This window comes from Abrus precatorius, unplaced genomic scaffold, assembly GCF_003935025.1.
Source record: "Abrus precatorius isolate BTA unplaced genomic scaffold, Abrus_2018 Scaffold8, whole genome shotgun sequence".
Classification (NCBI taxonomy): domain Eukaryota; kingdom Viridiplantae; phylum Streptophyta; class Magnoliopsida; order Fabales; family Fabaceae; genus Abrus; species Abrus precatorius.
The window spans coordinates 30,970,141-30,987,229 of record NW_020874428.1 but is presented as its reverse complement, the minus strand read 5'-3'; the positions used below and the strand labels follow the sequence as shown (position 1 = coordinate 30,987,229).

At 32.9% G+C, this 17,089-nt stretch overlaps 3 protein-coding genes across 4 annotated transcripts; 1 reads left to right on the top strand and 2 right to left on the bottom strand.

The window, feature by feature from the left end:
* Window positions 1-356: 356 nt before the first annotated feature.
* Window positions 357-3,860, top strand: LOC113846573 (ER membrane protein complex subunit 6-like). Its single transcript, XM_027475011.1, has 5 exons — window positions 357-424; window positions 1,605-1,744; window positions 2,131-2,326; window positions 3,017-3,036; window positions 3,830-3,860. The coding sequence occupies exons 2-5, from the start codon at window positions 1,629-1,631 to the stop codon at window positions 3,858-3,860; spliced, it is 363 nt and encodes a 120-aa protein (XP_027330812.1). The 5' UTR covers window positions 357-424; window positions 1,605-1,628.
* Window positions 3,861-4,981: 1,121 nt separating this feature from the next.
* LOC113846572 (protein REDUCED WALL ACETYLATION 2) lies at window positions 4,982-11,060 on the bottom strand. 2 transcript variants are annotated; one of them, XM_027475010.1, is made up of 17 exons: window positions 10,831-11,060; window positions 10,588-10,676; window positions 10,013-10,147; window positions 9,847-9,903; window positions 9,686-9,758; window positions 8,686-8,844; window positions 8,284-8,433; window positions 7,942-8,197; window positions 7,738-7,859; window positions 7,491-7,577; window positions 7,315-7,403; window positions 7,142-7,204; window positions 6,874-6,930; window positions 6,140-6,236; window positions 5,901-6,059; window positions 5,310-5,449; window positions 4,982-5,247 (listed from the first exon to the last, which is right to left on the bottom strand). In XM_027475010.1, the coding sequence occupies exons 1-16, from the start codon at window positions 10,861-10,863 to the stop codon at window positions 5,444-5,446; spliced, it is 1,632 nt and encodes a 543-aa protein (XP_027330811.1). In that variant the 5' UTR covers window positions 10,864-11,060; the 3' UTR covers window positions 4,982-5,247; window positions 5,310-5,443. The 2 variants fall into 2 exon arrangements, with proteins under 2 accessions (XP_027330811.1, XP_027330810.1); XM_027475009.1 differs by having other exon boundaries at window positions 10,013-10,150; window positions 10,831-11,010.
* Window positions 11,061-13,921: 2,861 nt separating this feature from the next.
* LOC113847941 (acidic leucine-rich nuclear phosphoprotein 32 family member B-like) lies at window positions 13,922-16,313 on the bottom strand. Its single transcript, XM_027477276.1, has 2 exons — window positions 15,571-16,313; window positions 13,922-14,398 (listed from the first exon to the last, which is right to left on the bottom strand). The coding sequence occupies exons 1-2, from the start codon at window positions 15,904-15,906 to the stop codon at window positions 14,216-14,218; spliced, it is 519 nt and encodes a 172-aa protein (XP_027333077.1). The 5' UTR covers window positions 15,907-16,313; the 3' UTR covers window positions 13,922-14,215.
* Between the last annotated feature and the right edge of the window lie 776 nt (window positions 16,314-17,089).

Below are 17,089 nucleotides of genomic sequence, written 5' to 3'. Positions count from 1 at the left end.
ATGTTGGGTTTTAAAAAATGATCCAAATTATGTTGGGTTTAAAAGCAATTCCGCAAAAGTTTTTATTGGGTCTTAGAAAACTTGATCTTTTGAATAAATGGAATAAAACGATGTGTATATAAAAAATTTTCAACAATAAACTTATTTATCGCATTTAAATATGCAATTTGAGTTAGATTCAGATTAAATCAGATAAAAAATTAAAAAAATATTTTTATTTATTTAAACAGAATGCTTTTAGAATAAAAGTTTTTTATATTATCAATTAGTTGTCAACTATTATATTATTAAAAAATATTGTTTATAATAATGATTTAAAAAATATACTTACCATAACCATCACAGTTTAAAAAATATTGTTCTGCATCGTTGTGCTTCCACCACTCCAACGATAACAATCACAGTGGATAAGCATCAGATCTAGGTAAGCTTTTCTCCAATTCTCATTCGCGAGTCCTTCGTCTTCATATCTTCATTGCGCAATTTTCTTCATCATTCCGTTAATAATATTTCTTTCTGCGAATCGTATTTTCTTTCTTTCGTAGTTCGATTTTTACCTGGTTTGATAGGGATTTTATGCTGACTAGTTGCTTTTTCTCAGTTAATTTGTAGTTTCAAATTCACTCTGAATGTGTTTATGAAGTTTAAGACTGTTCAGTTTGTGGTTATCGATTCGATTCAATTTGAGAAGCTGAACTGGTTTTGGCATTCTATCAGAAGTTCTGTAGCTTGTAATTAGCCGCCATTGACTTGGTTTCAAATTAAGAGGTTGAGTTATATTTCGCATAATCGCGTGTTGAATTAAATTAATAATTTCTCGTCAAATACTACCTCTAAATAAATTTTGCGTCTCGTGTTGAAGTTTGAACATCAATGTTTGTGCAAATAACATAAAATGTACATAGCATGATGTTAGATCTGGATTCTCAATGTTTAGCATTGAACTGCACGTTTTGAACGACTATATAATCTCAGTCCCCAACCTTAATCGTGGTTGGGGTTTGCAATAGCAACTGTGTTTAATTTAGAGTAAAAGGATATTTTGATCTTTGGAAATGTACTTCACTTGCGATTTAGTCCCTAATTCAAATTATTTGTATGGTTCAGTTTGTGAATCGTTCAAACTTGTTCCATCTGAGCCCCTACAAGGTATATAAAAAGTAGAATGTAAAATAACTTTGGAACAATTGAATTAGAAGTTATAACTTAATTTATATCAAGGAATAAATAGTGAGCAAGGTACATTTTGAGGGAGCAAAAGTGCATTTGAGAGGTCTAACAATTTTTATATGCGGTGTTCTGTCTTTTTTATTTGGTTTTTTTGCATAGTTTAGAAGTTTTACTTGAATACCACTTAGCTGAACTTTTACCTTTATGTGAGTGAGTGTTTGTGTGTGTGATACTTGTTAGTTGTTAATGACTCTACTTAGGTAATAAATTGGAATCCAAAACTTTGAGGTCCAATCGCATCAGCTCATACCCCCTTTGAAACTATTTGTTGTTAAGGCAGAACAACAGTTATGGACATTTCATGTCTATTTAAAAACCTAACAACATGATTTATTTATTTACTTAAAATCATTCGATTCTATTTCCCTTTACAGGATTATATCATCAAAGTAGATATTATGGGTAGGCCTTCTGAGTCAGGCTCATCAGAGAAGAAATCAAGCGATGGCATGAATGATTTACTGACTTTTAATGCTGAAAATATTCAAAACAACATGAAAATTATATATTACAGGTTTGTTTTGTCAACAGATATATTTAATACTATATTGAATACATTAAATTAGTTAGGAGCATTATATTTGGGATGGACATAGTGTCAGGGAGTCCCTTTCTTTATCTACCAGTTCCACACATCTACTTACAGAGAGAGAAGAGAATCCAAAATTATTTGAGGTATGGAGGTAGGGATTTGAGTATGAATGGCAGGAATGATTCTGAATGCAAATGGTCACCACTCACTAGTATGCATGATATATATATATATATATATATATATATATATATATATGCAGAGAATTCTTATAGAAGACTAGGGGAAGTAGCGGATTTTTTTTCATTTTAAAAGAAACTGTTTATTTAAGGTTCACCTTCAAAATATTTCCTTTGTCTCTGTTGCAGCCGAACATTTTTGTCTATAATTGGTGGAGTTGTTGCTGGAATTTTGGGGTTCACAAGCTTGAAAGGGTTTGTCTTTTACTTCTTTCTCATGGCACTTACTTCACTTGGGATTATAGCCAAAGCCAGATTTTCGATCCACTCATACTTTGACTCCTGGAATAGAGTATTACTGGATGGCTTCCTAGGTGGTCTAATGGTAGGTTCTCTTTTCCTTTTTCATATATATATTTTTTCCTTTGGACATGATTTGTGTATGACAGTGACATACATCTTTTGTTTGATAAAACAAGAAAGTTTGTTAGATAAGAAAAGTAGATACGTACACAAGCAGGGGAAAAAAAGATTAAGTCCCCAAAATGTGTTTGAACCTTGAGTGTTGCAGAAAATTAGGATGGGAAACTGATGCAGGGAAGCAAGACAAAATATGCTTGGAGAGAATATCCCCCACTCTGTGGCCTATGATCCCCTCCGAATCTAACTCTTCTTTAAGGATATTAGAGTAAAAGATTACCAACCTATTCAGCAATCCCAACCATACCAATTTGTCCGGCGTTGCCCAAAACAACACTTCAATTTCTATGGTCATCTAGAATTCAGCAACTACATTAACACAATGACTTTATTTGTTTGAGATTCAAAATAATAGCTTAAACGGTCATATAGGAGGATAGCATCTTCAATGCCTAAAAAATGAAGACTGAGTGATCTTCTCTGGACATTATTTTATTCTGTGGTCTTAATCTTAACAGTTGTTTGATTTGGTTATTACTTGTCAAATAAAGAAATTTGCTATTGATTTTGTTGTAAATTTATTTTTTGATTACCTAATCGTGTTTGTGTCTTCTTCATCACACAGTATTCTAACTTCCTTCTTTATCCCCTGCAGTCATTCGTGCTGTTTTGGACGTATCCTTCTCTTTTACATAACTAACTTGGTAAAGTATGACAGCTAATTCACTTTATTCAACGCCATAAATCCGTTGCAAATAAAATACTTATACCTATCTATGACTATCATTTAAGAGTAATTAAGTTTTTCCAAAATTTCAACGAAATTGCATCCATAAATGTATACAATTTGGGGCTAACTAGGATTTTGAATACAAATACTAAATTCAGGGGTAGTTAATAAATGGTGGAAATAATTTTGTGATGCTCTTGAGCAGCCATTGTCAAGCGAAAACCTCTTCTAAAGTATGAAAGTAAAGATATATTTACCTTTAAATTTTAGCAGGTTACGATGCACTTGCATTTATATCAACAATGAATACTTCGTAATTTTCTCACTCTTTTTTGGGTCCAAGTTATTTACTCACTTCAACAACTCCTTTTCCACTTAGACTTTACAGCTACGGCTGTCTGGACTTTAGTGGGCCTTTCTTTTTACACCCACATACATTATTTCCGAAAATTTAAATTTCTGAAATACTCTTGAAATTAAATGTCAGAAGTCATGGGAATGTATTAAATTTTAGAAGTGATTATAAATTATTTGAAATTTAATTTCTGAAATAACCAAAAAAGACTAAAACTTAAGGGAGTGCAAATAGAAAAAAAGGGTGGCGACAAGTAATTCCTAACTGTAGTTGCTCCAAATTAGTGAAATCCTACTAAAATACAGCATATTAAAATTTAACGTGTTAGATTTATCTCGTCCTGAATCCTTGCTTTTATTTTATGCTTCTTTGACAAAATAAAGATTTGCGTACGACATTGTTCATATATTTTGACGGAGAAGCGTCTATGCAGAAGACAATTGTTGGCTTCTGTTGCTGCTTGCCAGAGTGCATTTACTACATCTAGTTACTAGTTACTAGATACCAGTAATTATGTTTACTGTTTTAATCTTTGTAAGCTCTACTTATCTTAGTTTATGTATCATCTGAAATAATTTAATCTCTGGTGTGAACCAATGTGTTCTCTAATTGGTCTCTAAGACTCTTGAAGCTTGTTATGTGAGATAGGATGATAGATTGCAATTTTCTAAACTTATTTTGTTAGTATGCTTGATATTACTTAATTAAATTAAAGCCTTCCTTGCAGCTTTCTACGACGAAGCTTCTGGTTGATGTGCGATAATAGTTGTGCAAATATCAAGGAAAGATCGCTCCCCGGTACCACTAATCATTTTTTTTCCCAAGATTCCACCTTCCATTTTGTTATCATCTATCTAAAACTAGCTCCTTTAAACGAGTTTACTCAGAAAATATTTTTTTTATCATTAATTGATAATTTAAGAATGATTTTTTAAATTTGAGTCAAATTTCTGTTTCTTTTTATTTTATAATTACTGTTTCAAAACTTTCATAAATTCAAAAAAATAATTAAAATATACGTATAATATGCATATTGTTTATACTATTACTCAATATCAGTAAAAATTGTTAACATATAATAATTCTTTTGAAAGTCAACTGTAGTATTTTAATTAATTGAAAATGTAATTTTACATTAAAACTGCATTAAAATCAAATTCATCATCTGGATCTTCCATACATTTTGTACATTCTTACTATTTAAAATGAACATCTCTTTGACCCTCAATGTGCATGCATGTTTTAGATCACTTTGATGCCTAAATTTGCATTTATTAAACAACGAATATAACCAAGTCTCTTATGTTTCAAAAGACAGGATTAACATCCTTTGTTTTGTTAGAACCATAAGTATTTGGTGTATTATATGTATGGTTGTTCAGTCAGCAGCAATAACTTGTCCCATCTCCCGACATAAGGCAGGAACAAATGTAAGCTTGAATTTTCCACTAGCCAAAAAAAAAATTAGAAGTTAATAACCGCATGCATAATTCTAAAGCCTAGAAGCATGTTTAGTCTCCTTTCAAAAGAAAACCACTACTTGACCCAGTTGAACTGCTGAAGCAGTTTATCCATCAAATGGCAGTTTCTATAGTAACAGTTCCAATGGAGTACAGCAGCTAAAAATACCACGAACTAACTGACATAATGGTAGATGATATTACAAGCACGATTATTTTACAACACAACAAAATATTTCTTAACAAAAAACTGAGGTTGCATGATATTTTAAAGAGAAAAAAAGGATGCCATCCCCTCTTATCTATACAATAACTTGCAGCTATTAGCCTATTAGAATTTACTTTTTTTTTTTTTTTTTTGGGTGGAAGTGGGTTGGAGGGAGCAGAAGTTTACTTCTGTAACTTGGAAAAAAGTGATGAATGCAACTTTCAGTAAAGACTTGCCTAGACAAACCAAGTGTAGCAGCTGCCCAGTATCTTCAGTGTCCACAGGCAACTATCATAGAAGCTTGTAACAATATATACATGCTTAAATTCTCAAACCTGCATATTTATGACTATTTTAGATTTTGATAAATGTATAATGCAAAAAATACAAATATAAAACGATAAATTAAAAATGTTTTGCAAAAGTAGGTGCACCTCATTTATACTTTCAGCGTAGCTTCCTAATTTTCCATGAAATATTTCTACCCATTATATACTCAAATTGTCCCATACAACACCAGATGCGCCACAATTATTCATTTGGGCAAACATGCATATAGCTTTCTTTCTTACCAGACTCATTATAATCTATGTGACCATTATGTTTACATGTAAGGAATCCGAATGCCCATATCTTGCGTGTATTCATTCATACACGTTTGTACTTATGTGTTGTGTATGGAGGCAAGTAAGAACTTAAAAGAGTTGACACCAAATTGCTTCAATAGTATAATGTAAGGACAATTAACTGACTCAGACCAGATCAAGTTATCTTAATAACACTTACCAATATTGGAGGTATCCTAAGGAAGATGAAGGACAAAGAATATAAAACAACTGAGATTGTTGATGCTGTGATTAAATTATATGTAAGACGCTTGTTGTCTTTGCTGGGCACAAATGCAATTTTTAGTGTATTTGTCAGCTCAAAGAGCCTATAAGATATCTGCAAGAATGTTAAATTGAGAATCAATCGACATGAAAAATCTCAATTCCGTCTAGTTTTTTTTTTTGTTTTTCACTTACTGCAACATATATGACAGTAGTAAGGAGGAAGTTCAACATCGGGTAGCCTGGGATCAAGGAAAGCAACAATTTGGGTTGACCATCTGGAACACCTGACCTAAAATCAGCAAATGACATAAAAGGAAAGAATTAATTTATTCCCATAAAAAATAATTACACGCATACATAATTGACATCAAGCATGCAAGTTGTTTTGCACAGATGCAAGTTAAGCATTTTTCCCTTTTGACATTCAGTAACAATAAAAATTTAAAACTGAAAAGCTACCAAGTTTTAGTAAAATTTGACACCCCTCAGTAATCATCCAACAGGTGAAATCCTCATTCCCCCATTTATAGTGCAAAGCATATTTCTTGTTATCATGTAAGTACAAATTCGAAATCTTATGGTATGGTAAATTGATATAAATGAAATTATTCATAAGTTATATACACAACAAAGAAACTTTCAGAAATTCAACTCCCTGCCCCGAAAAAAAAAACAAGTGAAATGCTTTACAGCCCCTAAACCCAAAACTTAAATCATAACCCTCATCCTAGGAATCCAATATGCATCAGGAAACTAAGATTGTATTATATTTTATTTTTAAAAACAGAAAACTGTTTTTAAAACAGAAATAAACACCCTCTAACTACTTATGCACTAAACACCGCTCAACTTGTAAGGATGAAAATGCATGATATCTGCTAAAACATCAATAAATGCTAAAAAGCAGGATATCAGCTTGTGAGTACCTTAACCAGATATGGATCTGGGAGATGTAAGTCTCCAGTGTAATCTTCCCAAGCCATCTAACAGAAAGTAGAAGCATTAGAGAAATAATTCACAAATTGCCAGCCTTAAAACAAAGTAAAGGAAGTGACAAATACTTGACATTATTTAGCAATAAACTAACTCATTAAATATGAATGCATGTCCATGTGTGTTTTGAGTGTGTCTGTGTGTGAGAGAGAGGAACAGAGAGACAGAAAGAGAGATGAGTAAAATACAAAGAAAACTTACGCAAAAAGGGTCAATGTATAGCTACGAAAACTTTGTGTAACATTCCGCAGGCATATGTAAACCCTGTTAAATTAAAAAGTGGCACATTAATAACTAGAAAGGTCTTGAATATCTCTCATCAAGGCCCCAAAAAAGGAAGAAAAAAAGGATATATTAAGGAAAGTTGGACATACGTTATGGGAATCCACGAGGTATAAGGATGGTATTTATTGTATGTAAGCTTGTCCAGCTTGTATATGTATTCAAACCATAAATAACCCACCTAGAAATTAATTCAAATGCTCAGGGCCATAAAACAATACAAATCAAAGATATTCTAATATAATAATCCTGTTTAAAAGCATAATACCAGTGAAAATATCAGCACAACAGCTGCTTTAATTGATATTCTGCGCTTGATTTCTGCTTCCTCCAATTTCTCCATCCATCGTTCAACCTATATGATGCCATGTGACAGCCATTAAGATACTCAACTTAGGAAAAAGATAGAAAAGAGAGAGATCAGCCATATTCTCCCACTTCATAATTATCACTCAATCCCAGAGAGGATGGATCTAAATGTCAACTATTTCAAAAACATAAAATGAGAAACTTACAGTTGGGTGATAATAAGCATAAATCATTCCAATTATCCATATGTAGCGATCAAGCCCTGAGCGAAAATGCCATTCATGCAAGCGGGAAAAATGTGATTTTGAAGGATCTGGGTCCGTATAACCTGCACATTTAGAGAAACATTCCAGTGAACATGATCTGCAGTGCTTTCAGTTGTGAAGTCAAATATCATAAATGCTACTAACCGAGCACGAAAGTAAAAGGACTCCAAACCCATTCAAAGACTCCAGGAATCTCCCATATTAAGATAACAACCAAGAAGCAGGCAATGATTTTTACAGCAATGACCGACCCAATCTCATTGTACTTGTTGAGAATACCAAGTGCCCCATAAACCATAAGAGTGAAAAGAGTGTGCATAGGGCAGATGTAGTATAACATGTAACTGTTGTTAAGTACAATACAACAGAAAAATACAAAGAAATTAAGCCGCCACATCATCTGCTCAACCAGAAAAGGTAAGGAAGATGTTACTGTTAGTAGAGGCCAAATATTACAACTTTTTATAGTTATAGGAAATGGCATACCTGAGCGAATCTTGCTAGACTGAAATCTTTACGGACATAATAATATGAGAAGTTCCCAAATCCAGTCATCCAAACATATGCAGCAATGAATAAACGGATTGCATTGTAGATTTCAGATGCAGCAAAGTAATGGTACATCAAAAACAAAACCTGTTACAGATGTCAAATAATAGAAATATGGAATGTTATAATTTGAAGAATTTACAATATTAAATGTAAGTACAGTAAGAGTTCAGTAATCAGAAGATCTGATGAAAAATCTAGACCAAAACTGAATTGTGCTTCCTTAACATTAAATGTATTAATTCTGGGTCTGAACTAGCATAATTCAGGAGTTACAGAGACAGTCCATCATAAAATGATGAGACTAATTCAGTAATGTCAACCAAAAAAGTGACCAACCTGCATCCAGCCTTTCCATTCTTCAGTCTGGTGCCTATTTAAGTAAAGGATGGATTTCCCAGACAACGGTGACTTGTCATGATGTATCTTAAAGGAAGTCATTGCCGAAACTATGATGAGAAGAAAATACAGAAATATGAAGAGATCCCTGTTGTAACTCTGCAAAAACAGACAATTGTTGACCAAAAATAATATCACTAATGCATAGTACCATATGAAAAAGCAAAATTTGCAAAGAAATGCTACTGCTTTCATGCATAAAGCAGACACAATATGGATACTAAATTTTTCAAACCAACGAGTCAACAACCATTAACATAGGGTATTTGCTGAGGTGTTATTCCTGGGTCATTTTTCTCCGAGTCCCCCCCTGAATGATTGAGTTCAATCATTTGTCATTAATTCTTTCAGAAAAATGGTTCAACCTTGTTATGATTTTCCTTATTTCACATGAACCACCCCTCTATTTCAAAAACATGAAAATTCAGGGGAATGTGTGTAAGTTTTCAAAATAGAGGGAGCTTAAAAAAAAATCAGGAAAATACAGAAGATTGGAATTAGAGTGTTTATACTACTACCTTCCACTTTTCAGCTAATTATGTTTATTTTCATCATGCAAAAATAGAGTGATCAATTTTTATTTTCTTCTCCTGTTATATCTTTTCCCACATGACTTTAGTAAATGGGTTTCCAATATTTAGCAAGTATTGTGACAAAAATGCAAATAATTACTGCAATCTTTTCCTTGTAACTGTTCGAAAACCTAATATAGGAAAACCATGTGAGGTTGCCTATCATGGCTACAGAAACAAAAGAAATAAGAAATGCCTCAAAAGATGCAATTTCATCAAAACACTATGAAGATAACAGTCGGGATAAAGCTAAACAGCCATGCCAATGTGCTGCACTATCTCCTTGCTGAATCGACTACCCAATCACAAAATAATTGTCAGTTATTTAATGAAATGCAAAGAGGATGTAACCTGATGAAATTATCAACCTTTTTAGATGAGCCAAATAGATCCGTACGGTCGCAAAGATAAAAATAAGCCAAAAGGAGACCAAATTCAGACCTGTAACAGAGAAAGGGCAAAGGAAATGAAAGTCAACAGTTTGATCTGCATATACAAATAATTTTCTCGTATCATATAAATCACTTACATTGCTCTAAGTGTCAAACGGTTTTCAATAAGGAAAAACTCATCCATCAAAAGGAATCTGAGGAAATAATGAAAAGACCAAGTACGTTAGTCTAGGTTTAAGCAAAGACAGAACCATAGAAACATAATTTAAGCAAACGCAAACATATGCAGCATGAATCACTAACCGGATAATTGATGATGATGCAGTTAAGCTTTGAGCTTTTGGGGATCCTGACTGTACAGCTCCCTCTAATAAAGTCGCTGTGTCTTCATCTTTAACGACATTACTGCCCATTTCAACTAAGTTAATGTCCGAGTGCCTACTAGAAAAGAACAAGCTTTCATAAGAAATAGTGGCAACACCACTAAATTAGTATAAAGTAACATACTAAAATTTCTACAAGAACCGTCCAACAAGAATCCTCTCTCCCAAAAGACTTAACTCCACTTCTAAATTAGCTCATTCACAATCGGATTACGAAAATTTCTATTCTAAACTATAGAAGAAAAAAAAGAAAATAAAAGTTGCATAACAGTAGTGGACATAACAATATTAAAAAATTTATATATTGCAAACTATATGGATGTAAATCTATAGTGGCTAACTACTCAACTCAACACCTCAACGGTTAAACACGGCAACTATAACTGATTAACTATCTCAAAATTCGCTGCCGCTACACTGCCAGAAAATGCAAACATTCTACCAGCAAGCACAAATTAAAATTCACGCCGCAAAAGAATAATCAATCGAACTTACACTTTAGTGACATGAATTTTCCGATACTCCAATATCTCCGAATATATCCATGCCACAATGACCGGAATGATCCCGAGCAAGAACGAGACCTGCAACGATCAAAAACAGAAAAAATTAAAAATCAGTTACTCGCACCGAGCACAAACACAAACGCGTCAAATTCCACAGTTGAAATACGCAGAACTTAGTAAAACACGAATCGGTGCAAGATCTGAGAGCTCAAGAGCTCGAACAAAAAGGTACCTGACCGGGAGTTAAAGGACTGAAGAGAATCATTTTGAGAAAGCTCAAGAGGGAGAAGAACCACAAAGAACCACAACGCAATTCCGATGCAACGGAAGTCAGAGGAACTGAAGCAGCATTTGAAGAAGAGAGCAATTCGACGCTGATCCGCGACGAGATCTGGTGAAGAAGAAGAAGAATGAACCTAATTTTGCGAGAGAGAAAGAAAGTCACAATGTGAATGAAAATGAGGATAAATTTGTGTAATGAAAATGCTGGTTGTGACTGGGTTCGTATATAGAAAGAAGAATGCAGTGACGGTGAGAGATGCAAGTAGAACTCACTGTGCTTCTGTGTTGGAGGTGCAGAAAACCAGTGCCACCTAGAGAGAGACGCACGTCATAATTCTTATTGTTTCTTTTTCCGTTTTATAAAATATAAATAATGAAAATGCCATTTCCTCTAAAGAATTTATCATAATCGCGGCAGCGAGTGTGAGAGATGGTATAATTGGATGCATCTTTTTTTAAAAATAAACAAATTAAAGTGAAAAATAAATTAAATATTTCATAAGTTTAACTCATTAAAATTAAAGCAAATTTATATTTATATTTTCGCGTTTAGACTGTTGCATTGCAAAAGATAAAATAAAATAGAAGACGATTTTGACTTCTGCTCTTTTGTTTACTCACGCGCTTCGTTGTACTGTTAGAAAAAGTAGTACATGTAAGTAACGACCGACAATTTAATTTAATTTCTTTAATCTGGATTTAATTATTCTCTTATCTCGCAGTGGTTCAAGTTGAATTCCATTATTCTCCCCCTCATAACATATAATGGGATGGGAAAATCTAAAGGTTATTTTAGTCATTGGATGCTCGATGGTGCAACACACCTGCCCAACCGTGGAGATCGTGTCCTGCACCAGTTTCACCGACACTAGTCCTTCTGTTTTAAAATTATAAAATTAATTCTATAGGTTTAGTCCTATTAACGATACTAATTAACTAAAATAATTGATTTTTAATTTTTAAAAAGTAAGAGAGATTATAAGAAAATAGTTTATAGGAAAGTGAACAAAGAAAAAAATAAAAGAGAATATATATTAATTTCTGTTATTTTTAAAAATAAGTATAATTAATTAGTATTATTAATTATTGAAAATTAAAAAATTCCATCAGATAGAAATTTTGATTTTTTATATTTTTACAAATTTTATTTTAGTTATTTCAAATTTAAAAAATTACTAACAATATACTTTTTAAACAGTTTTTATTATTGATTAAAATTTACTAAAATTTTTGGATTATTTTGTGTATATTATTTAAAAGGTTAAAAATAAAAAATATATTAATAAATAACTTTCAATAAGTTGAATATATTATTTAGAATACTTTTTTATAAGCTAATTTTTAGAGGTCACAAACTCTCTTTAATTTTTTTATTAAATAATTTTCTAACTTATTAATAAAAATATTTATTTTGTAAATTAAATAATTTTAAAATTTATTTTATTTATAAAAAAGTAACCAATCGCCATTATCAAAAAAATTAATAATCAATCACAAAAATCGCGTTGGAAAACCTCTTCTGCTCTGCCCTTTTTCTGGAAGTTTCTAATAATTCTCTTCTGTGAAACAGAATGCAAACGATAACATCAAACGGCGTCCGCTCTTCTCAGTCCCCGTGAAAATTATATTCACAATGTTTTAAATCTTAATTGACTAACAGCATGCTTATTCCCTTTCCGCAAATGTGTATTGAGAAGATAGAATAAATTGTTTAATTCGCAAAGACTTGCTAAAATAAAAGCCTTACTAACTATCGTTGGAATATTAATCAAAGAACTACAACCAATTTTTTTTATTAAAAGTTGTATTAGACTATTTAAGATTACAAGGAACTTAAAATAATAACATTTTTAATAAAAAAATTATGATTTCCTAATCAATGTTCTAAGAATAATGATTAAAAATTACCAACAAAAATCCCCATTTTAAAGTATCTCAAAATCTGACAAACATATGCTAACCCAATCCAAATCCCACAACCGAAATGATGCATGTAAATAACTGTAAGTTAAAAATAAAATTCTACAATATATACTTGTCAAAAATAGCTAATAAATTTGCTGAACTTTTTTCTTAAAAAAATTGTTAGTTGAAAATTGTGAAAACCTCTAATTCTAAAATACAGTTGACGATAAACGAGGCATGTTTTCTGTAATTGAAATAAAGAGGCACAAGGGCCGAAAGACAAGCACCGACATGGCCTAAAAACCAAGTGCTAACAATTCCTCTCTGAGAAATATACTCGTCAAAAACCCAAGAATTTCACCTTAGTTGGTCGGTTCCTTCCGGTCGCAACTCCGTTAACCAGAGGCCATATTGAGCTTCCCTATCTTTTACTGTCACTACGCGTTATCTCCAGCTGTCCTGACATGAGATTCGACTAGTATTTGATTGTAAATTGTAATGAAATGCCATCAAATTTTCTTTTCCGATTAGTTTAATTCATCAGGCAATTAATTCAATTCAACTTTCCGTGGCCAAAATAAGAGCAACAAATAATAATAATAATAATAATAATAATAAAACATCAACAAAAAAAGACATGGCATCCCTTGATATATATATATATATATATACATTTGGCGGTGCCTTGGACGGACAAAAAAAGATTTGAGCAAGAAATGGTAAGCAACGCAATTAATCCATAATTTCATTCGGGTATATTGGCTTGCTTTCTGAACTGTCATAAATTATGAATGAGCTTTTCTTATGGCAGGTACGACTCACGGTACCTTTTCCAGATGTATGAATGGTTTCACCCTCCCTACAGTTGAAACTCATCAAGGCAAGACTAAAATACCTAGCACATAGTTTTAGCTAAAAAAGGGGGTATATTTTCTATTTGTAGTAGACCCAATATATCATGAACAATGGGGAATTCATTTTTTGGGTGCCTCAAAAAAAAAAAGTGTAATACTCGAGTGGATCCAGCATGCACAGGTCCAAGAGACACGAAGCACCCATCAACATGCAATAGCAACACACGAGTACAATAGTATTGTAGTAAAATGACCATGCAAAGCCAGAGGAAATCTGCCAACAATTTTAGAGTGTATCATATACTAATGCATAAAATCTACAGATCAACAAAGTACTTAGAAGATAAAAGTGTGCAAATTTTGTTCTACCAAATGTTTTCACCCATTATAGACTACGCATCAAGCAGACGAAAATAATAAGCCTAATAATGTTGCACCATTATATTACAAGAGAGAATGAAACAAAGTCCCTGAACCTACTTATCCTTTCTTTGAAATGTGTTTAAAAGACAGAGAGCGCTATGTTGACCTGTGGTTGACTAGTTTTGAGTCCTTAAGCAAAGAATGGACCTAACTCTATCGCTTAGAGGGTCTCTCATCCCCTTCTCCTCCATCATCATCATCTGAATCATCTTTATCTGACCTCTTTCTTTTTGGTGGATCCTCAGCCTTCTCATTATCCTCGTCATCATCACCTTCATCTTCCTCATCATCGTCAACACCTAATGGGCTGTCATGTTCCACCGTTCCCAAATCCTCCTACAAGTTGTGTGCCAAAGTAATTCAAACACAGGAAGACATAGCAAAATAGAAAATTAAATTTGAAGCTGGATAACAACACAAAAATGGAGGAATACAACAGATACAGATAACAAAAATTAATCAAATGCTTCTTCATTTTCATTCTCACTTAAAGACGACAGATAACCTCTTAAGTGCAACGTGTCCTTTAGCTCTTTTCGCTGAAACCTTAAATTTTATTCTACCTCACTGTTTCTCAACCCTCTCACCAAACCATAAAGCTTGAAATGCTGAGAAATCAAAGTAATATAAACCATGCCAATAAAAGACCCGATTATTCATACAATGCACATTCCAAGTGAACAGGATTTCATTGTTTGCCACATATGGTTGGCATCAATAAGACAACAAGAATCAGGGAGAGTTTTGTCACATTCATTGATCTTCCCTGTTTCGAACAACATTGATTTCCATGAAAAAAATTACGTACTCTAGAAAGAAAAAAAATAAGATAACAAGAACGTATCCGCAATGTATAAAAAAAGGGAATTATCAAAGATCAAACACTAATGTGTACTAAAAGAATTGAGCAATTTCATGATATTAATATATTAAATGTAAAATAGAGTAAATTTTATTGGATGTCTATAATCTTCAAGTAAATTCAAAAGCGATATATCAATTAATAATTAAGAAAATTCAGTTGAACTCTCCTATCTCCTTTTTAAACCAGTACCAACCGTACAGATGCACATAATTCTGAAACAGAATTTTGGTCAGACCAAATATCACGAGGGAAAAGGACATTTGAGCAAGGAGAATCTAAGCCCCTCTCATTACAATAGGAAGAAGAAAAAAGCATATGAGGATGTAACATCAAACAATTATCACTCTTACAAACAGGTTCTATAACCTATAGTTCAGAAAAATAAGAATTAAAGCAGAAAAAGACTCAGAAAGCCGCAAGGTCTTAAGAAATTCGTAAATGACTAAATGAACAAGTTAGAAAACAATCCCTAGGTCCGAGCATGAAACATAATCAAAATGAAAAAAAAAATGGAAATCGAACGAATCAGGTGAAAATTGATAAGTAAAAATCATAAACAATCTATAATCCATATCTTCAAAGCATCCAAAACAGTAAAAAATCCAGCAAATTAGGGATTTGATCAGCAAATCCGAGTAACTACCTCTTCCCCTTGCTTCTCCAACTCCTCCCTCTCTTCTTCTTCTTCTTCTTCTTCTTCATCGTCGTCGTCGTCGTTATCATCGTCGTCAGGATCACCCCCGAGCTCTCCGTCGCCTCTTTCTTCTTCTCCGTCTTCCTCGTCGTCCTCGGCGTCGCCGCCGCCGCCGCCAGGAGCATCATCTTCGCAATTGTGGTCTTCCTCGCCGTCATTGTCGAGTTCTTCGTCGTCGTCTACTTCATCTTCGGAGTCATATTCGTGGTCGTCGTCCTCCTCCTCGCTCAAAAAGATGACCTCGTTTTCCTCCACGTTCTCCTTCAATTGCTCCATGGCCTTCATCTAGGAATCCAAATATCACAGCACTTTCTCCGCGAGAATTCAAAATTCCGCGTTCCTCAATGGGGAAAATATCAATCGAAAATCGAGCACGGGAGAATAGAGTAGACAGCAAAGTTACCAGCCTCTTCCCTTCGCTTCCCCCAGGTGCTCTGCAACACTGATCTGAGCCGTTGATTTGTGAATTCACACAGATCAATGACGTGGCATTCAATCGAACGGTTGATGTAAAAGCATTTGCGTTTCAGCGGAGATAGCGTGACTGTGCCTTGCGGCGCTCGGTACCCCTATTTTTGCAGTCACGTGTGTCACGTGCCACTGAAGTGGGCGAATTAAGGGTTAGGTTTTTCTGTTCCGGATTCTTGATTTCTACCCGCGCCATGTTCAAATTTCAATTTGTGTTATCCATTTCTGCCTTACTTTAAAAACAACAATCATAATAACTCAATTAAATTGTTTTCATGTTTAGTTAAATCCAATTTTAATTTTAACATTCAATTTCCTATCGCCTTAGGTCTTAAATATGTGGATTTTATTTGTACGAATATACCTAATGCTGATGTAATTGTGTGCTTAGTAATACTTTTTCTTCTTTAAATTTTTTATGCTATAAAATTTATCTATATTTATAATAGAAAAAAAATCTCATTTATGTATTTATAGATGCTTACTTGTCTCATTCTACTAATTTAAGCTTAGTTTAAAGTTATTTTTAATGAGTTTAAATTTCAAAATGTAAGTTTAGTGTACATTTGAGGATTGGTTTGAATTATTATTCAGGTTGTCTTAATAAGTTTAATATCTTATATCTCTTTAAATTTTCTATACACTTTTTAAATATATATTAATAATAAATCACTTTACTTAAAAAATAGTATTTTATCTTGATATTATTTATTAGGTGAGATTTGGACTATAACTATTATATTTATCTTGATAATAAATCACTTTACTTAATAATAAATCACCACACGTATTATATTTATCTTGATATTATTTATTTTGGACTATAACTAATAAGATATAATTTTTATAGACAATGCTATGTGTCAAAACTTGTCAACGAGTCCCCCTTTTATATTAGGTGAGATTTGTATCACTGCCATGTAGCATAGCATAATATTTGTATTGCTCATTGGAGATGTAAAATTATTTGAGACATTAACACGTGTGGTGATCACACACA

Excerpts from the sequence above, each read along its gene's own strand:
- LOC113847941 (XM_027477276.1), bottom strand. The coding sequence starts at position 15,906 with ATGAAGGCCATGGAGCAATTGAAGGAGAACGTGGAGGAAAACGAGGTC. Across the intron at positions 14,399-15,570 it reads TGGAGAAGCAAGGGGAAGAG|GAGGATTTGGGAACGGTGGA; the intron begins GTAGTTACTCGG and ends CACAACTTGTAG.
- LOC113846573 (XM_027475011.1), top strand. The coding sequence starts at position 1,629 with ATGGGTAGGCCTTCTGAGTCAGGCTCATCAGAGAAGAAATCAAGCGAT. Across the intron at positions 1,745-2,130 it reads ATGAAAATTATATATTACAG|CCGAACATTTTTGTCTATAA; the intron begins GTTTGTTTTGTC and ends TCTCTGTTGCAG. Across the intron at positions 2,327-3,016 it reads GCTTCCTAGGTGGTCTAATG|TCATTCGTGCTGTTTTGGAC; the intron begins GTAGGTTCTCTT and ends TATCCCCTGCAG.
- LOC113846572 (XM_027475009.1), bottom strand. The coding sequence starts at position 10,863 with ATGATTCTCTTCAGTCCTTTAACTCCCGGTCAG. Across the intron at positions 9,904-10,012 it reads GCATCATCATCAATTATCCG|ATTCCTTTTGATGGATGAGT; the intron begins GTTAGTGATTCA and ends TTATTTCCTCAG. Across the intron at positions 7,578-7,737 it reads ATGCTTATTATCACCCAACT|GTTGAACGATGGATGGAGAA; the intron begins GTAAGTTTCTCA and ends GGCATCATATAG.